Source organism: Canis aureus, chromosome 23 (genome assembly GCF_053574225.1).
Source record: "Canis aureus isolate CA01 chromosome 23, VMU_Caureus_v.1.0, whole genome shotgun sequence".
Lineage (NCBI taxonomy): Eukaryota > Metazoa > Chordata > Mammalia > Carnivora > Canidae > Canis > Canis aureus.
The window spans coordinates 45,616,885-45,638,339 of NC_135633.1; the positions used below are offsets into that span (position 1 = coordinate 45,616,885).

General features: G+C 37.8%; 2 protein-coding genes across 9 annotated transcripts in view; one reads left to right on the forward strand and one right to left on the reverse strand.

Moving 5' to 3' along the window:
* Positions 1 to 584: 584 nt before the first annotated feature.
* CWC15 (CWC15 spliceosome associated protein) lies at positions 585 to 12,428 on the reverse strand. Of its 5 annotated transcripts, XR_013362476.1 has the most exons (8): positions 12,215 to 12,350; positions 10,706 to 10,844; positions 10,049 to 10,161; positions 9,140 to 9,228; positions 6,660 to 6,773; positions 6,270 to 6,402; positions 2,445 to 2,563; positions 1,299 to 1,474 (listed from the first exon to the last, which is right to left on the reverse strand). XR_013362476.1 is itself a non-coding variant. In XM_077867483.1 (7 exons), exons 2-7 carry the CDS (start codon positions 10,834 to 10,836, stop codon positions 1,345 to 1,347), a joined length of 696 nt encoding a protein of 231 aa, XP_077723609.1. In that variant the 5' UTR covers positions 10,837 to 10,844; positions 12,298 to 12,428; the 3' UTR covers positions 585 to 1,344. The 5 variants fall into 5 exon arrangements, 4 of the variants coding, with proteins under 4 accessions (XP_077723609.1, XP_077723608.1, XP_077723610.1 ...); XM_077867483.1 differs by lacking the exon at positions 6,270 to 6,402 and having other exon boundaries at positions 585 to 1,474; positions 12,298 to 12,428; XM_077867482.1 differs by lacking the exon at positions 6,270 to 6,402 and having other exon boundaries at positions 585 to 1,474; positions 12,215 to 12,349.
* The window catches only part of KDM4D (lysine demethylase 4D), a 34,800-nt gene continuing 25,717 nt past the window's right edge, over positions 12,373 to 21,455 (forward strand). Inside the window, exons 1-3 of one of the 4 annotated variants that reach the window (XM_077867478.1) lie at positions 12,425 to 12,817; positions 14,110 to 14,169; positions 14,424 to 14,517. The gene's annotated coding sequence lies outside the window, so the exon portion shown is untranslated. The other 3 variants (XM_077867479.1, XM_077867477.1, XM_077867480.1) reach the window with 3 other exon arrangements.

The following is a 21,455-nucleotide window of genomic DNA, read 5'->3' on the forward strand; positions in this document are numbered from 1 at the left end:
AAGCTGGAGGTCATTTAATCAATCAACTTAGTGCCCAGCATGGAGCCCAATGCAAGGCTTCAATTTACCACCCTGAGATCAAACCCTGAGCTGAGATCAAGAGTCAGACACTTAACTGACTGAGCCACCCAAGGAGATATTTTAAAGATTAGGTTTAAATATTATTAAAGGCTTTTAAGAAACACTAATTGAAGGATTCAAAATTTTGTGTAAATGGATCAACTGGAAAAAATACAGAGAATGTGACAGTGGAGTCAAGACTTGGGCACCACGTCCAGCTTTACTCCTGACTCAGGCTACGTATGGAAATGATGGAGCAGTGAATGAGCTCTTAGAGAGAAGGGCTTAAAGAGCCACTGATAACAGCATGTTATTGCTTTAAAAGTTTTATCTGTAACCATTACAACTGAGGGATCCTATGATTAAGTCTCTGTAAGTGGCTCAATTCCTGGTCCCAATTTCCCTACCAAAGTGGCATCCTCCAATCCCAGTCCAGGCTCAGAAAAGCTTCATTTCCCAGCTGTATAGAGACAGCCCCACCTCCCACATATATATCCTCCAAGATAACAAACGAACAAACAAAATCCTATTTCCCAAAGTTTTATTTTGGTTTGAGGTTAAACTTCCCTAGGCTCTCTGCATCTCAAGTGTGCCAGTGGCAAACTACCTCATTCAAGGCACATGGCCGTTGAGTATCCAGGAGAACGCAGGAGAGCCACATGTTCCCTGGGCATGCTTACGGAGCAGTTTTGGGCCAAGAGGAAAAAATGGAGCGCCTGCGGAAGGGAAAGATGCTCCATGCACCCTCAGACATGCACTCAGGATGCTGAGAGCTCGATGATCCTCTTCCATACCAACATGTAGGCCAAAATAGAATGCCTTTCATCCTCCATCACACTCTTAAAACACCATCGGCAAAAACACAGAGAAAGTATCACACATTAACTGACCTTAAATCAATGTCAAAGAAACAAGAAGTTGATGCATAAAGAAATACAATTCACAAAAGAAAATGTGCAACGTTTTATAAGCTGTATACATTTCAACAAAAAAAGTTGGGGGCACAGATTTAGATATTTCGAGTTTTGAAAATATTTATTACAAGAAGATTCCCTTTCCCATATTAAAAGGAAAGCATATTACTGGAAATATTCAGAGGATGGAAACTAGGTTAAACCAATTCCCAAGTCCTCATCAAATAAAGTTATCAATAAAGGAAAAGATAGTTTGGAACTTAAAATTAGGGAGGCCTATACACAATTTAGATGGGGAAAGAGAAAAACAGAACAAAGTGAGAATGATCGTTTACACCTTACAGTCTTTAATTAAGCACATAAAACTGTACTATTTAATATATTTCTCCATGAACTTTTTGTGAAATTCAGATCGCAGTGTATCATTTACAAATCTTTTGTCTTTCTTCTGATCATCTACACCTTTTGCACAGTTCTTGAAAACAACATCATCATCCCACCTAAAGAGGAAAAAGAAAACAGAATGTCTTCTATGTCTGTATCAGGAGACAAGAACAAGTGAACTGCAAAGCTTGGTTATTACCCAGAAAGATGCTGAACATGTACATCACCTAATACAGCAATTACACCCAAAAGAATAAAGTAATTCTTACTAGGTTGTAACCCTGCTTTATTACAGCAGGAAGGGTAATTCCTATCTAACACAAACATTCTCATTATTTCCCCTGTATAGGAACTTTGAGTTAAAAAGCAGGAATACATTGGCTTAATTACATAAATATTTAATGTTTTCAGGTCTAAAACAAAGAGGCAGCACCCTGATTAGCATAGATAGTTCTAGATAATAACTTAGTATAGTTTAGATTACACAGTTTTATGGATTTTATCCTCTTTCATCAGTTACCACTAGTAATCATCCACTGTAGTATTAGCATTTATGGCAACAAAAAGGAGAAGAAACTGGGGTATAACCAGTAAGGCTCCCAGACTTGCCCCGATCTACAATTCAGTCCTAGGGGAAAGAATGTGCTGGGTGACCGCTCGTAGGAGGGGACAGAGCATAAGTGTGCAAATGGATTCCTCCAGTAGCTTTCTCCCTTACGTGGATCTTTGTATCTTTACTATGTTAGTCACAAGTACAACTCTACATGGAGTCCTCTGCGTCCTGCTAGTTTCTGAATATGATCCTGGGGGCTCTTCATACATACATCTACAATGTAAGCTCTGTAGGGCCAAGAGCTCAATGTACTATTCCATCCCTAGTGCTTAGGACAGTATCTGCCACAAAGCTGGTTATCATAAATATCTACTGAAAGTAAGTACATTTTCTTTCATTCTGCTTCTTCCATTATTCTCGTATCTGCTGGAGAATTATTATCAATAAAAAGGGGTTTTTTAGAGGCTTTATATAATAGTTTGGCATAAAATGCACAATCTGCAATATACATCCAACTGGGTTGTGTAAAGTACCTTCTTTTAACTTTGAAGTTGGCCTGTGGCTGGGATGGACCAGTGAGATTAAGGAGAGGGTTTCCACTCAAAATGTTTTCCATACGTATTCTTTCTTCTTCAGCTTTCTGTTCTTGTTCCTGTCAATGACAGAGGAGGACTCATTTACTTACATTAATTCTGGGGTCAATCTTCTTTCATAACTCAAATTTTAAAAGATTGTTAGGATTTTATGATGGAGAAGGAATAAGCATCAAGGTAGGTTGTTTATTGTTTTGTTTTTTAAGATATAAGAAATACCAGAAAAGTTTCACTTACCAAAATAATTTGGCCTTATAATAAATAGTTCATGCTTGTCTACATTCATTAGTCTGACTCTGAAATTCTATGAATGCCTATTTAAATGTTTTCTTTCTTGAAGTACATCCAAAATTAATTGCTTATTTTAAGAGTCCATCAATAATACATTCTAGTCATTTAAGGGTATGTTAAACATCAAAGAAACACATTTAGCAAAGCTATTACTTTGATTTTTAAAGATGGGCTATATAGAACTATGATTAAAAATAATTTTATTTTGAATTATTAACAGTGTAAATTTGCACTTCCAGGACTAGTGATAAGTTATTATTAGCCCATAAGTAGCTAAAACTATCATGTAAAATATTATATTCAGTTAACATGCATTTCTACTAATCTACCCCACGTTTATCCATTTTGTTCTTATGATTTGTTACTAACTTTCCATTTTCATACCTCTCATCCTTCATCAGTTATGAGCTTGTCTTTCTTTACTTTTAATTTAGCATTAATTTCTTTAAACTCAAATCAGCCTCAGTTTCATTCTTAGAATTAGAAACATAAAATGCCTACAATTCTTAGCCATAGCAACTGCTAGATCTACCTGTTCATGCTCTCTTAAACCAAAAATAAATCCCACTTTATTGTATTTTAGGAAGGGGAAAACTGATGACTTAATAGATCAAGGAAAAAGAGACCTTCAATTTATTTTTTTTTAAAGATTTTATTTATTTGAGAGAGAGAGCATGTGTGCAAAGCAGCAGGGAGAGGGAGAAGCAGGCTTCTCGCTGAGCCAGGAGCCTGACATGGGGCTTGATCCCAGGACTCTAGCCTCATGACTGGAGTTGAAGGTAGATGCTTACCTGACTGAGCCACCCATGCACCCCCAGGGACTTCCAATTTAAAACGAACCTAACAGGGGCATCTGGGTAGCTAAGTTGGTTAAGCATCTGACTCTTGATTTCAGCTCAGGTCATGATCTCAGGGCAGTGAAATCTAGCCCTGCATCAGGCCCCACCCTCAGAGGGAAATCTGCTTGGGATTCTCTCCATCCCCTGCTCACACACACACTCTCTCAAATAAGTAAATCTTAAAGAAAAAAAACAAAGCCTAAGAAAGTTCAAAATTTTCCATACAGGTTAATGATGTTTCATTTTAATATCCAAATGTGAACAACAGATTTCATTTTTAAGAGGCCAAATGACTGGAAAGTGAGAAGATGCAATAATCAGGGAAATAAACAGGTAAATTCCTTTAGGTCACTACTCAGACCTTAAGCAAACAAAATCAGGCACATGTGTTCCATCACAGATTAAGAACAGATAGCTTTCTAAAAACAATGTATTTTTTTGCAAATTATATTGATATTGAAAGTGAAAAGACATTTCTCTGAGATTCTAAAAAAATAAGAGCTCAAACATACAACGTATCCATCTTATAATAATGTATGTGATATAATAAAGTTCTGGCCATTTTATATTTGGAATATTACTTCCTTTAGAGTCCTGGCTGGCTGCCACATAAACCACTGGGAAAAAAAGGTGCCAACTCTTTCCATATTCAAGTCCCAGAAACATTATGGTTCACAAACACAGGCTATAATCAGCTTGCAGATGAAATCCAAACCACCCCATTGTTGTTAACAAAATTTTACTGGAACACAGAAAACTCATTCATTTCTGCATTGTCTATAGTTGCTTCCACACTTCAGTGAGCAGAACTAAAGAACCACACTAGAGATTGCATGGTCTGCAAGCTAGAAATATCCTGAAATATTTACCATCTGGCCCCCTTTACAGAAAGCTTCCTAGCCCCTGACACAGGCTAATTGGTTTGAAAATGTTATATTGGGACACTTCAAAAATCAGCCGCTAGAAAACCAGCCAGGGAAACAGGAACCAAAGTAAAACTGTCCTTCAACCCCTAGGAACACCAATATATTTTTGTACAAAGAGAGTAGAGGAATCTTACAAAATTCCAAGACCTTCTGTCTAAAATATTTATCCTTTTTAAGGGTCAACCAAATGCACCTATATTTCTTGTCTCTATGTATCCAGAGCTGTTAGGCAAGTCAAAAGAATATGGAATACAACTGCCCTCTAGTGGTGGGCAAGTAATATCTACTATCAGGAAAGTTCTTATAATTCTTTGATTTTTAAAAATTAAATGTGACAATTATAAGCTATTATGGGAATCACGCTATCCAATGCCAAACTTTGATGGAAATTGTATTTAAAATATTCTTCTTGGGCAGCCTGGGTGGCTCAGCGGTTTGGCGCCGGGTCAGCCCAGGGTGTGATCCTGGAGACCTAGGATGGAGTCCCGCATCGGGCTCTCTGCGTGGAGCCTGCTTCTCCCTCTGCCTGTGTTTCTGCCTCTCTCTCTGTTTCTCTCATGAATGGACAAATAAATTCTTTGAAAAATAAATAAATAAAATATTCTTCCAATTTGAATTCCAGCAATCTTCTACTTCTCTGGATTCCTCACATGAACCCATGTCAGTCTTTCCCCCCTCTTTAAACAGAGTAATTCTTGGTTCAAATGAAAATTTACACAGAAGCTCATAAAAAAAAGCTGAGCTGTTCTGTTTGAAAGTGGAGACAGACATCTCCATCTAAGTATCTCATAATGTGTCAAATTCAACACGTTCCAGAGCTCATCATCTCTTTTCTCTCCACCTAAACGTGTGCATCCTTCTGCCATCCCCTGTATTAGTTAATGTCAACAACATCTACCCAGGAACTGAGGGTCATCTTTGTTGCCATAGCTAACCAGTCACTTTATCTGGTCAATTTTACCTCCTTGACAACTCTCTCAGCATCTATTTACTTCTCTCAATTCCAATTCTACTATGCAAAATTATCTTAATTGCATATGAGGATTATTGGAACAGCTTCCTCAATCAGTTTTCCCAATCCTCTATACTTCTGCCAGGGTTATCCTTCTAAAATGCATAGCCAAGTAGATGACTATTAAATTTATTATTTATATTTTTCTATGTTACTGAAATATTTCATAATAAAAAAATAAAATGCATATCAAATCTTGTCTCCTGCTAAAATCAACTAGCTCTTCATGGCCTTCAAGACAGAGTCCAGGGGCACCTCGGTGGCTCAGGGGCTGTCTACCTTCCACTCAGGTCGTGATCTTGGGGTCCTGGGATCGAGTCTTGTATCAGGCTTCCTGCAGGGAGCCTGCTTCTCCCTCTACCTATGTCTCTGCCTCTCTCATGAATAAATAAATATCTTAAAAAAAAAAAGAAAAAAGAATAAGACAAAGTCCAAACCCCTTTAGCATTGGCTAATGAACCTCTACTTTTCTGACCTGCTCTTGCTCACCTTTTCATCTCTTATTGTTACTACTATGGCAAATTCATCTGAAGTTTAAAGGTATATACTGTGAATTCTATGTAATCCTTGTAACTCTTTATGAGACAGACATTTTTTTCTTCCATTATATACATGGAGAGACTATGGAGACCCAGAGAAGTTAGGTAAATTGCCCTAGGTTATATAAAATCTATTGACAGACTGCATCAACAAATGCCTGGAAAGAAGGCTGGAAGCAGGAGACAAAGGGATAAAGATGGCTTCATTCTATCCATGGGTTCTTTGTAGACCATGATTGTATCGTATTCATCTTTAATTCTTCTGCCACTTAGTGGACAATGACTAAATGTCTGTTGAAAAAATGAACAAGTGAATGAAAAAAAAATTGATGAGTATCATGAGGCATGCCTGAACTATTTGGAGAGAATTTCTAACATAACAAGGAAAGTTAGGATGTCGCAAAAATAATCGGGTTTCTAGATCTATAGGTGCTTTAATATTTACACATGGCAAGGATGACTTCTAACATGATAGTATTGCTTAAACTAAAGAATATTCCTAGTTTAGTATAGATGAGAAGATGCACATTTTAATATTTTGCTTTTACCTTCCTGGCCTGCTCTTCAGCTCTTTCTTTTTTAATTTTTTCTAGTTCTGCAAGAAGAGCTGCAGTGTCATCATCATCACTCTCCTCTTCAAAATCTTCATCCTCGTCTTCCTCCTAAAAAAGAATGACAGTCCATGAGAAACTGTACGTTATTCTTTATTTTTCCCATAAAAATTACTTATCAAATCTTTGGGGCAGGATTAATTTTCCTATTGAGAAAGATAAGTGCACCTAAATATGATTAAAATCAATAATCAACCAAAACATAAAATGAAACCCCACAAACAAGTTTACATAACACTTACTAAAATGTCCCTGATATGCTTGAGAGATTGTAACAGCAAAAAGTGTAACAAAGTATCCTTCAAATTTACATGGTCAAAAGGGAATTTACATATGAAAATATTGTAAAATCAGACAAGGAATACTTTACACTGATACACACAATACATATGTACACATTGTCACCCCAAGAGTCAAATAGTTTTACTAGCTTAAAACAACTTTTAAGCTAGAAGGATAATCAAAAGTACAAAAAAATTGTGCTACACTCTCAGAATAATTTCAAACAGGGATCCCTGGGTGGCGCGCCTGCGGTTTAGCGCCTGCCTTTGGCCCAGGGCGAGATCCTGGAGACCCGGGATCGAATCCCACATCGGGCTCCTGGTGCATGGAGCCTGCTTCTCCCTCTGCCTATGTTTCTGCCTCTCTCTCTCTCCCTATCATAAATAAATTAAAAAAAAAAAAAGAATAATTTCAAACAAATGATTTTTTTTTTTAATTTCATTTATTTATTCATGAGAGATACAGAGAGAGAGAGAGAGGCAGAGACACAGGCAGAGGGAGAAGCAGGCTCCATGCAGGGAGCCCGACGTGGGACTCAATCCCGGGTCTCCAGGACCATGACCTGGGCTGAAGCCGGCGCTAAACCGCTGAGCCACCCCGGCTGCCCCAAATGATTATTAAATCCCATTTAATATTAGGTTCTCTTTATTTAATTACTGAGTTCATTATTTAACTCAATCTGTCAACTACGGAATTAATTGCTGATATGTGTATTTAATTAGATGTGACCATGCTCCACATCACTTGCCATCAGGGAAATACGAATCAAAACCACAATGAGATACCACCTCACACCAGTGAGAATGGGGAAAATTAACAAGGCAGGAAACAACAAATGTTGGAGAGGATGTAGAGAAAGGGGAACCCTCTTGCACTGTTGGTGGGAATGTGAGCTGGTGCAGCCACTCTGGAAAACTGTGTGGAGGTTCCTCAAAGAGTTAAGAATAGATCTGCCCTACAACCCAGCAATTGCACTGCTGGGGATTTACCCCAAAGATACAGATGCAGTGAAACGCCGGGACACCTGCACCCCGATGTTTCTAGCAGCAATGGCCACAATAGCCAAACTGTGGAAGGAGCCTCGGTGTCCATTGAAAGATGAACGGATAAGAAGATGTGGTCTATGTATACAATGGACTATTCCTCAGCCAATAGAAACGACAAATGCCCACCATTTGCTTCGACATGGATGGAACTGGAGGGTATTATGCTGAGTGAAATAAGTCAATCGGAGGAGAAACATTATATGGTCTCATTCATTTGGGGAATATAAAAAATAGTGAAAGGGAATAAAAGGGAGGGGAGAGGAAATGGGTGGGAAACATCAGAAAGGGAGACAGAACATGAGGGACTCCTAATTCTGGGAAACGAACAAGGGGTGGTGGAAAGGGAGGTGGGCGGGGGGTGGGGGTGACTGGGTGACAGGCACTCAGGGGGACACTTAATGGGATGAGCACTGGGTGTTATTCTGTATGTTGGCAAATTGAACACCAATAAAAAATAAATTAAAAAAAATAATTAGATGTGACCCATGAAAGGCCACTCATGTTTTTCGACTGTATGCACAAAACTGCAAGTTGATTATAGACTTAGGGCCACTGAATTTTAATTGAATGTTAACTGAAGCACTAATCCTAAAAACGCTTTCACCTAGATCATGTCCCTTTCTAAAAAAAAAGCCAATGGCTATTCAGCCATTAAGTTGAATAGCACATCTAGAGGGGGCACCTTTGGTACCTACTGTGGAAAGGCCTCTGAGTTCAATTATTGGGGTTCTACTACTGATAGAGACCCTAGAATGAAGAATGCCCTATGGAGGTATAGAACATGGTCAACCTCCAGGGCTTAGTATGGAGAATTATTTTTGGGGGAAGCTTATCCTTTTAATAGACTACTTTCTTTTTTGGTTTTCCAAAAATCAAACTTGCTCTGAAAGTTTAATTACTATTGTAATACTACTTTTTTGTTTAAAAAATCAACCATAAAGCTTAACATTGAAGTCAGGACTACATTTGAGTAACAGTAAGTAAAAACAAATATAGGCCACTTCTTAAAGCCAAAAAGTAAAACAAGCATTTCAGAAAGCATAATAAATGAATTACTATGTGGAAATCAATGGAGGAAATAAAACATACATCTGTTAGAGGATCATCTGCATCAAGGTTGGCAGCAGGAATCTGGTCTAACCGAGGCTTCTTTGACACCGACGAGGAGGTTGTATGTTCTGGGGAAAACAAACATCATTTAGCTTACTAAAATAAACACTGTGTTTCTTTTAACACTTTACGGATCTGTGGGCATAATGAGCTTAGATTATAAGTATCAAGATAGCATGGACAGGGACCACAGTGCCTGGCATGTGCCCTTGGTCACATGCCATTTGTTGAACGAATTAATGAAAGTATTGATTTTAATATGGGAACTGTAGTCTCTCTCAGGGAATTTAGGGAATACTTTACATATGTTGAAAATACAAAAAAGACATTATAACTTATGCCCCTAGATGCCTTCCAAAACCCAGTGACAAAAACAGGAGACCCTCACATAGAGAAAACACGAAGCCTTAAAAAGTCTCGTTGCTGTAAACAGTCAAAACCTTTAGGAGTGCCTACGTGGCTCAGTCTGTAGAGCATCTGACTGTTGATTTTGGCTCAGATCATGATCTTGGGGTCCTGGGATTGAGGCCCACCTGCTTGAGATTATCTCTCCCTCTGCCCTTCCCCCTGCTCATGCACATGTGCTCTCTCTCAAATAAATCTTAAGACAAAAACCTTTACGTAAACTGAAACAAGAACTGCCAGATATCCCCAGATCATCCTGTTCCTTCTGCTAAGGAAGCACAAAGAGATGGAACTGGAGTCAACTCTAATCTAATCACTTAAGAAAGTGTTACCAATCTTAAAGCAAACAATACTTTATATTGTTTACGCCAACATTTTAAAGCAAGCAAACAAAAAATATTAATCAGCTCCAATTAGTCATGAAAGAAAAACCATTGTCAACATAATTTCATGATGACAAATATCTGGGGGCAGTGTTGGTACCTCTTGTTGGACGGTCTCTGTTTTTTTCTCTTGCAGCAGCTCTCTCTCTCTCTTCCAGCTCCCTCCTGAAGTCACGGTTGCGAACCTCTTCAGGGGCATCCTGAGTAGTTTGTCTAAAGCAGAAACAATTTGGTGAAAATATTACTAAAAAGATACATGGCTGTAGCAGGGGAAGACAGTTCGCAAAAAGCCACTTTGTCCTCAAGTTCAAGGAACTAAATGAGATCATTACCCTAATCTGAAGGTCACTAACAGGCATTCTTGTAATGTTTCCAACGTTTCAGAAAGCCCAAACTGAGTCACATATTTTCCCATAAGGCTGGGGAGTAATTAAAATGTCTTTACTTTTTGTTAGTACATCAATTCAGGGCTCATTAGTCTGACACTTTTCACCTCACATTGAGTAGTGCTGATAGTGGATGGGCCCTGAGGTCACTGCTATTGAGCCATCTACATACGGAAATTCCCAATTAATAGGGATTTCTGCATAAGTAGTACATGGTAGTGTTTTAATAATCAGAGCACAGTTTTAATGTTAAACACTCTATTGCATTCTATCCCTATGAAAATAGGTTAGTGATATACCCCAAACACGAGCATGCCATTTAACAGATTTAGTCTTGTCTTCTGAACAAGAAAATAAAAAGTCTTCATTACCTATATTTTATCTTTGTATGAGAAGGTAGGTCTCTACTTGAATACTGCTTTGAGAGTTGGCTCAAATCACCTTCTCCTTTTCCTCTCCCACCTCTTGCAGGTTCAAAAGTTGGCCTAGCTGCTGTTGTCATCTTTTATGCTTTAAAGAAAAACTGTATCAAGTTATTTCCAATATGATATATTCTCATTTCATAAGATATTAATAATATTCATCCTTGTGAAATAATTTCCAGAATTCATTCTCCAAAATTAATAATCTCAAACAAAAGTTCTCAAGAAAACACATAATGAAGCTCAGGGTATATAAGGAATATAGCTTCTTAGGCAACTCTTATTTAGGGCAAAAAATTCTCTCATGAAGATGGGAGTTGGTGTTCCTGTTCTCCTTCTGTATCTGGGGCCCTGGGCAAGTCATCCAGCTCCAAGTTCTGAGGAATGGGCAATGTCCCCCACAGGGTTATTATTAGAATTGAAATGTCAAAAAAAAAAAAAAAAAAAGAATTGAAATGTCAAAGCCTTGCAAAATTTAGTACTGCCAACACTGAGTTTTAAAAATTCTCAGCTTTATGGGCAGCCCAGGTGGCTCAGTGGTTTAGTGCCGCCTTCCGCCCAGGGCCTGATCCATGGAGCCTGCTTCTCCCTCTGCCTGTCTGCCTCTGTGTCTCTCTCTCTCTGTCATGAATAAATAAATAAAATCTTAAAAAAAAAATTCTCAGCTTAACCCTAGTCCACCAGATGCCCTAAGGTTTGCACTTAACCTCATACAACAGAAAACAGGCTACTAACTACAAAACCAGGTTGTTTTAAAATCACCGACAAGGTTACGGAGTGTCCTGGAGTAAAGTAGGCTAAACTTCAAGGACAGTTACACGGGCAGGATTCTCCAACAACCTTTTGTCGGTCCAACTTTCTTCTATAGCAACCATTAGAATACAAAGCAGATTTTTGTAGGTGACGATGCTCATGAAAGGAAAGTCACCACCAAAGGATTCCGATAAACAAAACTCGGGGACCCCTTCCGTTACTTTTGGCTTGGGGCTGCCAAGAGGGGTGCCTAGCAGACGTGGCTACTCAAGTCCCGTCGAGCGTCCGAAAAGCCAGGTGCGGGGAACCGGGGTGGGGGAGGCGGGCACTGAGTGTACGTCCCTCGATTTTTTAAAAAGGGAAAAGGGATCTGCGCCGAGAGAGCCCGGGTTTCCTGCCGCTGGGGGCGCCGCCGCCGCCCGCACACTCCCGGATTTCGGTCACTCCCGCCTCCCGGGGGCTGGCCTTCGGGCTGTTACCAGAGGCTCGCTGGCTCTTCACCCCGAGGCCCGACTCGCAGGGGGTTCGGGGGAGGAAGGGGTGTGGACCCCGCTACCGCCGCCCGCCTACTGCCTTCACGCCGCGCGCTCCGCGGCCGCCGCCCGCCCCCGCCCCCGCCGCGGCCCCTGCGCCCACGCCCGGCCCGCTACCGCCGACTCCGGCCGCTGCCGGCCTTCCCCGCCCCACCCGCGCGGGACGGACAACCTGCTACCCTCCCGCGGCACACGTCGACCAAGGTCTAACGCGACAGCCTCCGCAAGTCACACAGACACCATGACGACTCTCACCTCCCAGCAGCCTCCGCGCCCAGGACCGGGCCCGAGCCCCACGACCCGGAAGCAAACCCCGGCTCTTCAGCCGCACTTCCGAGGCCGAGGCGGAGACCAATCGGCAGCAGGCGGGGTGGAGGTCGGCGTGATGACGGCGGGGGGCGGGGCCGAAACGGCCCAGGGGGCGGGCGTTTGAAATCCGTGCTTTCGAGTAGACCCGAAACATCGTTTTATACCTTCAAGAGCCAATTACTTAATGTCTCTCGCGTCCTTCCCTTCCCCGACCCCCTCCCAGCCTCCTTCGTTCCGCCGCTGCGTGGACGGAAAGCCCCGGGTAGCGGACCGCGAGTCCCCGGCTAGCGGGAGGGAGCGTAGAGAAGGATTACACCCAAGTGTTTAAAGCCAGCGGCTCCGGCTTCCTCTCTCCTGAGCTAGACCCAGCCAGCCTAGAGTGGGCTGCGGAAAAACTAGTGTTTTCATTTAATTGGATATGAAGAAAGAACAAATATGTACGGGGGCAACCACGATCTTTATAAAGGTACCATTCCTGCAAAAATACTAGTCTTCAAGGCAAAGGTTGTATTCGTATTGTTTGTTAACATTTCCATTTTTAAAAAAAAAGCCTGAGTTCTAGCGGGAGGGGAGATGTCACTATTAGAGATTCACTTATTAGCCCGATGATGAGCGTTTGGAACGCTGGGCCCAACTGCCAGGAGCGCGAGATGCAGTTCCTGGAAGATGGCTACTCGGGCGTTGGGGGAACTTTTAATGAGACAACGAACGCCAGTCGTCCGTTCTCCCTTTTCCAAAAAGCACTGGGAGCAGGGAGCTCGTTTGTTTAGTCCATCTTGGTATCTCATCACATGGTCTTTGGCCACAGTAGATGCTCAATAAATATTAGACAGATGAAAATTCAGCATCTCCAACTTGGTGTCAAATATAAACAGCTCATAAAATCGAGCATTAAAAAGCTTTATTTCCAGAACTCTTCCTTTGAAACCTGTAAAGTCTTTTAAAAAGTAGAAGCAGCCCCTTCCTTTCTGAAGGTCAAGATAAAAAATTTTTTTCTTAGGGATGGTGTTTCTCCCCTAGTTTTGTACGTCTCAGTAAAGGACACTGCCAGGTACCACTTATTAAACCAAAACCTCAAGGCTCCTGATTAAATCTCTTTTACTTGACTCCTCACATATAGTTTATTTCCAAGACTTGTCCATTTTACTTTTAAAGTATGATACCCAAAATTTCATTCCCCTGCCACTACCCTAGTTCAAGCCACTGGGATTTTTCACCTGCATTATAATTGCTCCCTAATGGACCTTCCTGCTTCCACTCTGGCCCTACATACGGTTAATTTTGCAGATAGCAGTGAGAGTGATCTTTGAAAGTTATGGATCAGGTAGTGTTACTCTTCTGCCTAAAAACCCCACTGCACTTAGAATAAAGGTCAAATTCTTTAATGTGACCTGAGAACCCAAGGGGTCTGGTTCCCGCCTATCTGCCTGACTTCACTTTTAATCAGACGTTCTTTTACATATTGAACTCCAGCCACAGCCAACAGGGCATTTCTGTTTCACAAAGGATAAGATTTCCTTTGCACTGGGTTTTCTCTTGCCTGTGCCTCAAGATAACCGTGTTAACCTCCTTCAAGCCTCAGCTCAAATGTCACTGCATCAGTGAGGCTTTCCCTGACATCTTCATTTTCTTCCCCACACCCCCAACATTCAAATACCATCGTGTCGCCCTCCTTTATTTATTTATTTTTTTTGTAGTCCCGAATACTACCAAAGTTATTCTATTTATTGTTTCTCTCCTTGTTTCTTGTCTGAGAAGGAGCACAGCAAAGTCATTAAGGGAAAGAGATCTGTAGCCTTTCTTGGTGCTAAATTCCAGGTGTGCCTTTTCTTAGTTATTTAACCTTTGCTTTAAAAGGAGTTATTTTCCCTTTTTTATGTTGTCAGTGCCCACTACATAAAATGGGGATAATTCTAGTCTTTACCTCTTATTGTTCTGATAAGGATTAAGTGAATGAATACTTGTAAAGTACTTAAAACAATCTCAGCAAACAGTACTAGCTAAATTAATGTTAGCTATTATTATTATTATTAATATTATTTTTATTATTATTGTCTATCTTCCTGTATTAGAATGTAAGTTCCAGGAAAGCAGGAACCTTGTCTCTCTTGTTCACTGGTGTATCCTCTGCATATAGAACAGTGCCTGGCACATAATAGGTGCTGAGTAAGTATTTGTTGAATGAATGAATGATTGATGTACTATGGAGTGGAGGAATGAAGTAACAAAGTGGGAAACACAATTATAGAACATACCCCTGGTTTTTATGTTCCATCTGCCCTTATCAGCCCTGAGTCAGTCACCCTGATTCATTTATCTCTTAGCCCATCACCTAATCTTTGGATCACTGTGATTAAGTAATCATCCCTGTAATTTTATTGACACCAACATACAACACAATCAGCCTACAAAATTATAAGCTTTGACTTAAATGATCTGAAACTATTTATTAAAAAATGAAACTAAAAAGTTTTTCCTTAGGTGATTTTAAGGTACTAATAAAAGAAACTAAAAGCTTTTCACTTAAATGATTTGAAGGTATTAGTAAAAGAAACTAAAAGTTTACTAAAAACTTAAAATTCACCCCATCAGCTATCTTTACTGGCAAAAATCTTAGATAATCTCCCAGGAATTCTCATTACCACAGAAATCCAGCTACGCCCTAAATTCTGCCTACCAAAGCTCTTAGACTCTTCTGATTGTTTATTTTCTCACTCTGCAGTGATAGGATTTCCCACACTTCCCCTCTTTCTTCAAATCTACACACCTCTTCCAACCTCTTTTCTCTTCTCATACTCTTTCCCAGGAGTGAGTGATATGACTTTTCTCAGAAAATTAAAGTTCTTAAATAAGGATTTCTCATGTGCCTTCCAGCAGTTCTAGCAAGCTGCCTATGACTATACCCATACCCTCAGCTTTCAATGGTTTAGTAGAGCTGAGGTAATCTCAGCCCTCTCCTTTGTGGTCTGAGTCTCAATCCCTTCAGCCTTCATAGTAACTGGCATCCTGTTATATTTCTTCTCTCTCATAATCTATGAATCTGTCCCTTTTAGATCATTCTTACCAGGTATTGGATATGATCTAATATATCATAACTTTTAAAATGCTCCTTCATTTTCATATGACAAAGGTAGGATTTTAATTCAATGTGAAAAGGATGTTTTATAAAATAACTATGATTTCAAAACTGACTATTCTTGTGGCACCATGCAATGCAGGAGTTCTAGCTTCAAAGCTGCTGCCACAGGCACTGCATCCTGTTGAATATCCAAAAGGAAAAAAGAAACCATAAAAATCTAAGAAAACTTCAGAGGCTATTTGTATAACCTAGGAACTTTATCCTTTGAGCAAGACACAACACCTAAGACCTGTAAAAGAAGCAATTGTAAAAATTTATCTATATAAAATTTTAATTTTGTTGCAGAATATGCTGAAAACAAACTCAAAAGATAAATGTTAGATGAACAGGTAAATTTTGTAATACCTAGGACATATAAAATGTTTCTACTACTACTACTACTACTACTACTACTACAACTACTACTACACATAACAAAATACAAACAACCCGGTAAAAAAATGAGCAAAGAACATAAACGGGCCATCCAGAAAAAGCACTTCCAAAGAAACAGTAAATATAAAAGACACAAAACCTCCCTATTAGGAAAATGAAAGTAAACCAATGATGAATTATACTGTAGTATCAGACTGGCATTAATTTTTAAAAATTAGCAATACAATTGGATAGGGTTGGAGAAAAGGAGATCTAGTTAGACAATAGGCATTGGATCCCTGTCTGTCTCATGGAAAATTAAAGGTGCTCCCAATGACCTACAAGGCTCTTTCCTACCTAATCCATTTCCTGTCTTGCTTCTGCTTCTCTAGGCTACATGCCTTCCTGGTGTTATCTGATCATAGCTCCTGCCATAGCTATTTCCTTGTTCAGAACACTCTTACTTGTCTTATGCAGGTCTGTGTTTAAATGAGGTCACCCAACGATGACAGCCCTATTTAAAGTTGTACCATCTTCCACGTGGGTCCTGCAACATTGTGTACTCCTTATCTCGCTTATCCTGCTATACTTTTCTTTTTTACATAGCATTTATCATCTTCCATAAGCCTATATAATTTAGTTACGTTTAGTATTTCTTTTTCTACCTAACCCAAAGAGCAGCATCTTTGTTTATCCCAGTAAAGTAGTCCAAGCACTGAAAACAGTGCCTGGTACCAAGAGTGCCCACCCATTTTTTTCCAAATGAGTGAATGAGTGAATGAATGGCCGAATGAGTGAGTGAGTGAATGAATTTAACAGGAAAAAAGTCACATTTTGATGGAAAAAGTCATTGCTTTAATCTCTTTTATATTTTAAAGGAGAAAAAAAATAACTTTCATTCTACTAGTCTGAAATCCAGGTTTGACATGAAGATACGCCAAGACCCAGAAACATGATTTCTTTTCAGGAAAGAATCACTAAATGAAAAGTCATGTGACTATCAGGCTCTACATGTATCATCAAAATTCTAATTCAATCAGCCTCACCCCCAATCCAATCACAATTCTAATTTAACCCAACCTGCCTCATTTTTCAATTGAATCATTTCCCCCAATTCTTGTAAACCTCTTTTACAAAGCTACCAACCCACAAAATGTTAAAATTTTGCTTGAAAATGTTTCTTTGAGGCTTTTAATAAGAAAATTGAGAGAAAACTCCCAATGATCACAAGTCAGAAATCACATTTAAAAATAAACATAAATAATGACATCCATTTAAAATTTTTAACCTGAAAATGACAAATTTTCTAAGGGAAAAAAACAAACAAACTGGTCCTTTGCTTTGATAAGAATAATACCCTGCCTTACACCAACAAAATCCCGATTTTAAATGATGATGCTCTGAGGCCCAGAGAGAGGACTTTTCTGGAGACAGCTTCAAAATGAAATTTGCTGATGGTCCAGGCTAGATTACTGGATAATAGTATAATTTAACCACCTCTTACGTAATCTGAGTACATGGCTATCTCATTAGCTGGCCAGCCCATAGTTACTAAGACAGTTAAAAACAAACATCTTAAAAAACAGTTAAAACTAAACAACTAAAATGGGGAAAATAAAGAGACAGGCATACCAGGCAATTCTAAGCAATACCAACAAAAAAACTGTGTAGCAACACGAATTATCAAAAGTTTTCTTTAAATAGAATAACATTAACAAGGACATGAATAGGGCCATCTTACTGAATCATAAAGAAAATCTACTAGGAAAATACTACAATCCTAAAAATGTATGCAACTAAGTACATAGTTTGGTGGAAAAATATAAAGCAAAAATAAGAATTAAAAGGTAAAACTGACATCCACAATCAATGGGCATTTTTTTAAACATTTTCTCTCAGATTGCTCAGGCAGACAAATTAACAGCAGTGATGCATTGTGTGCATAGATACATATGCTTATTGCACTTATATATGCATATGTATTTGTATATTGCATTTATATGTATATAAAATCCTTTTAAGAGAATACACATTATTTTTTATAAACATTGAAGATTTACAAAATTTAATCAAATATAAAGCTCCCAAATAAGTTTCAATAAATGCTATGTATTTATTTCTTTTTTTTTTTAATATTTATTTATTTATGATAGTCACAGAGAGAGAGAGAGAGAGAGAGAGGCAGAGACATAGGCAGAGGGAGAAGCAGGCTCCATGCACCGGGAGCCCGATGTGGGATTCGATCCCGGGTCTCCAGGATCACGCCCTGGGCCAAAGGCAGGCACCAAATCGCTGCACCACCCGGGGATCCCATATGTATTTATTTCTAAATGATATTTAGTCTTGCCAATTTTTAAACTTTATTTAGATGTCCAAAATGTTTATATAAATGAATCATATGTGTTGATTGTGTTTGTTTTTCCCTTTCTACTTAATGTGTATATTGTGTAGCTGTAGTATATTATGTAGAATTTCATTGTGTAAACGTATACAATATATGTTGTTTATTCTAATAATTATGTTTTCTGGTATGGGTATTACAAATGATGCCAGTATAAACATTCTTATAAATGTGCAGAGATGGAGGTGTGTACGTTTCGTTTATATATATCCTTATCAGCAGGATGAGGGTTTTTGTTCCATAGTCTCACCACATTTGATATTGTCCAGCTTTTCAATTTTAGGTCACCTGGTGGCTGATAGTAATATCTTATTGAGGTCTGAATTTGCATTTTCTTGATTGCTAATCACCTCGCATATGTTTTATGTCCATTTGGATTTCTTCTTTTGTGAGGTATCAAGTCTTTTTTCCTATTGATTCTTATGAGTTCTTAATACTTTAGGTACCATTTCTGTTACTTACTTGTGCTACATGTGGATTTTCCATTTCTTGGCTCCTCCTTTTGGTATATTTTGATATACAAAAAGTTGTAGTATTTTGGGTAGTTCAGTTGATGAATCTTTTCCTTTTCTGCTTAGTATATGGTATTTATTAAGAGGGTCTTCCTCCTTTGAAGTTATATATATATAGATATTCTTGGATATTATTTTCTGAAAGTTTTGTAGTTCTATGTTTCACAGTTCTACCAGTAATTCCTTTTTATGCATAGTGTGTAGAGGGGTCTTGAAGTCTGGTAAAGCAAGTCTTCTATTGTTCCTCTTTTATGAGTGCTTTATTATTCTTGGCCCTTCATGCCTCAATATAAAATGTAAGATTTTCTACAAAAATACTTTTAAGATTTTGATTAGAATAACAGCAAATCTATTGTTTACCATAAGAATTGGCAATTCTACAATATTGAATCTTTAAACCTACTAACGGGTTATATCTTTCCATTTGTTTTGGTCTACTTTAATTGCTTCTAAGTAAACTTATATTATTGTCTTTATAGAAGACTTGCAAGATTTTGTTAGGGTAAGCGTTAGGGTGCCACTTAATTTTTAATACTATTGTAAATGGTCTCTTAAATTTTTATTGTTTAATTGTTGCTGGTATATATAAATTGTTTTTTTATATATTGCTATTTTAAATTCAGAGACCCATTTTATTAGTTAAAATAGCTTATTTGTAGATCTTTTAGGTTTTTCACATATACAGTGATACCTGTGAATAATGACAGCTTTTTCTCTTCCTTTCCAATTTATCCCCTCCTCTCTTTTTTTCCTTGCGGCTTTATGTTGGATAGGACATCCAGCACAATGTTGATTAAAGAAATCACAGGCATCTTGTCTTTTTCTTGATCAGAAAGGGAAAGCTTTTAACTTTCACTATTCAGTATTATGTGGCCTGAAGCTTTGGGGTAGATGCACTTTATTTGATAAAATTTCCATAAAATTTTTAGTTTACTAAATGGATGGTAAATTTTATCAAACACTTTTCTACATCTAGTGAGGTTCTTTTAGTCTATTAGTGTGTTATGTATTAATTAATTTAACTACCAGTCTTTCATTCTTGAAATAAACCCATCTTGATCATGATGAGTCTATTGCTGGAATCAGTTTACTCAGATTCTATTTAGGACTTTCACATCTATGTTCATAAGTGAGATTAGCCCATTATGTTCCTTTCTCATAGTGTCCTCATTGGAGACTTGTATCATGACATTTATATCGTAAAATGTGTTGGAAAATATTCTTTTTCTGCTCTCTGGGGAAATTTGTCTAAGGTTGGCATTATTCTTTGAATGTTTGGTAAAATTTGCAGGTTAGGTCATCTGGGCTTAGAATTTTCTTTGTGAAGAGAGTTTTGGTTACTGTTTCACTTTTCTTGATGGTTATAGATATATGCTGTTCTATTTCTTCTGTCCATTTTGCTATTATGTTTTTCTAAGAATGTGTTTCATCTGAATTTTAAAATATATTGGCTTAAAGTGGTTTATACTATCATATCTTCTTTAATGTCTATAGCAGTTATTGTGATGATCTTTTTATCTTTCCTGACATTGGTTATTTGTGCCTTCTATTTTTGGTCTTTACTATTTTCAACAGAGGTTTGTCAATGTTATTTGACTTCAAAAAACGAACTTCTGGGGTTTTGTTTGTCCTCCCTAATTTATATTGGTTTAATATTTCATCAATTTCTGTTTGTATTTTTATTATTATTCTCTTTTTTCTACTTTCTTTGCTTTTTTTCTAACTTTCTGAGATGGAATTTTTCAAACTTCTTTTATTTCCTTTCTTAGATATTTACTTAAGTCTGTAGATCTTCCTTTTAATACCCTTTACCAGCATCCCACAAGATTTGAAATATAGAATACCCACTCTAATTAAAAGTATTTCCTAATTTTCATTTCTGTTTCTTTCTGATTAAAGGTTTGTATAGAAATTTATTTTCAATTTTATAAAATTGAGGGTTTTCTAGGTGTTTTTTTAAATATTAATTTCTAACTTTATTGTTTCTAATTATATCCTGCCTGCTTTTAATTTTACCCTATGACATTTGTGAAGATTTGGTTTATGGCCACAGTTTTATGGTCAATTTTGTAAAGTTTGCATAATACTTGAAAAAATTACATTCTGTGGTTTGGGAGTACAAACTTCATTCAACATATGCCTATTAGGTCAATTTTTAGATTACATTGTTCAAATATTCAAATACTTGGTCAATTTAGTAGAGTCCTGGTTTATGTCTATCTATCTTGGGTCCCTGTCACTCAAAAATGTGTCATATTAGGTGATAAATGATATGATGTAACTTAAAGTTTAGAATCACTCTTAATAAAATCTGAAATGAGTGTAGAATTTCTACTAAATCAGTCAACATTTGATATTTTACTAGAGATTATATCTAATTATATAAGACTTCCATTCTTGCCCAGCTCAAAAAAAAGAAAAAAGAAAGAAGGAAAGAAAAGAAAAAAAACTATGACTATTGGAAAAGATGAAATATAATTTTTGCATTTTTTTCAGAAAATATGATCATCTATTTGGAAAACTCTAGAATCAATGGTCAGGCTACTATAATAGGATAAAGAGGTACAACATTTGAAAAGATACTTAGAGCAATACATAATGAAAATTAATAGAAAAAATGTCATTACAATACACTCAAAAAATTAAGAAGATCCTAAGAATATATCTAAGGCAATGGATGCATTATCTTTATTGATAA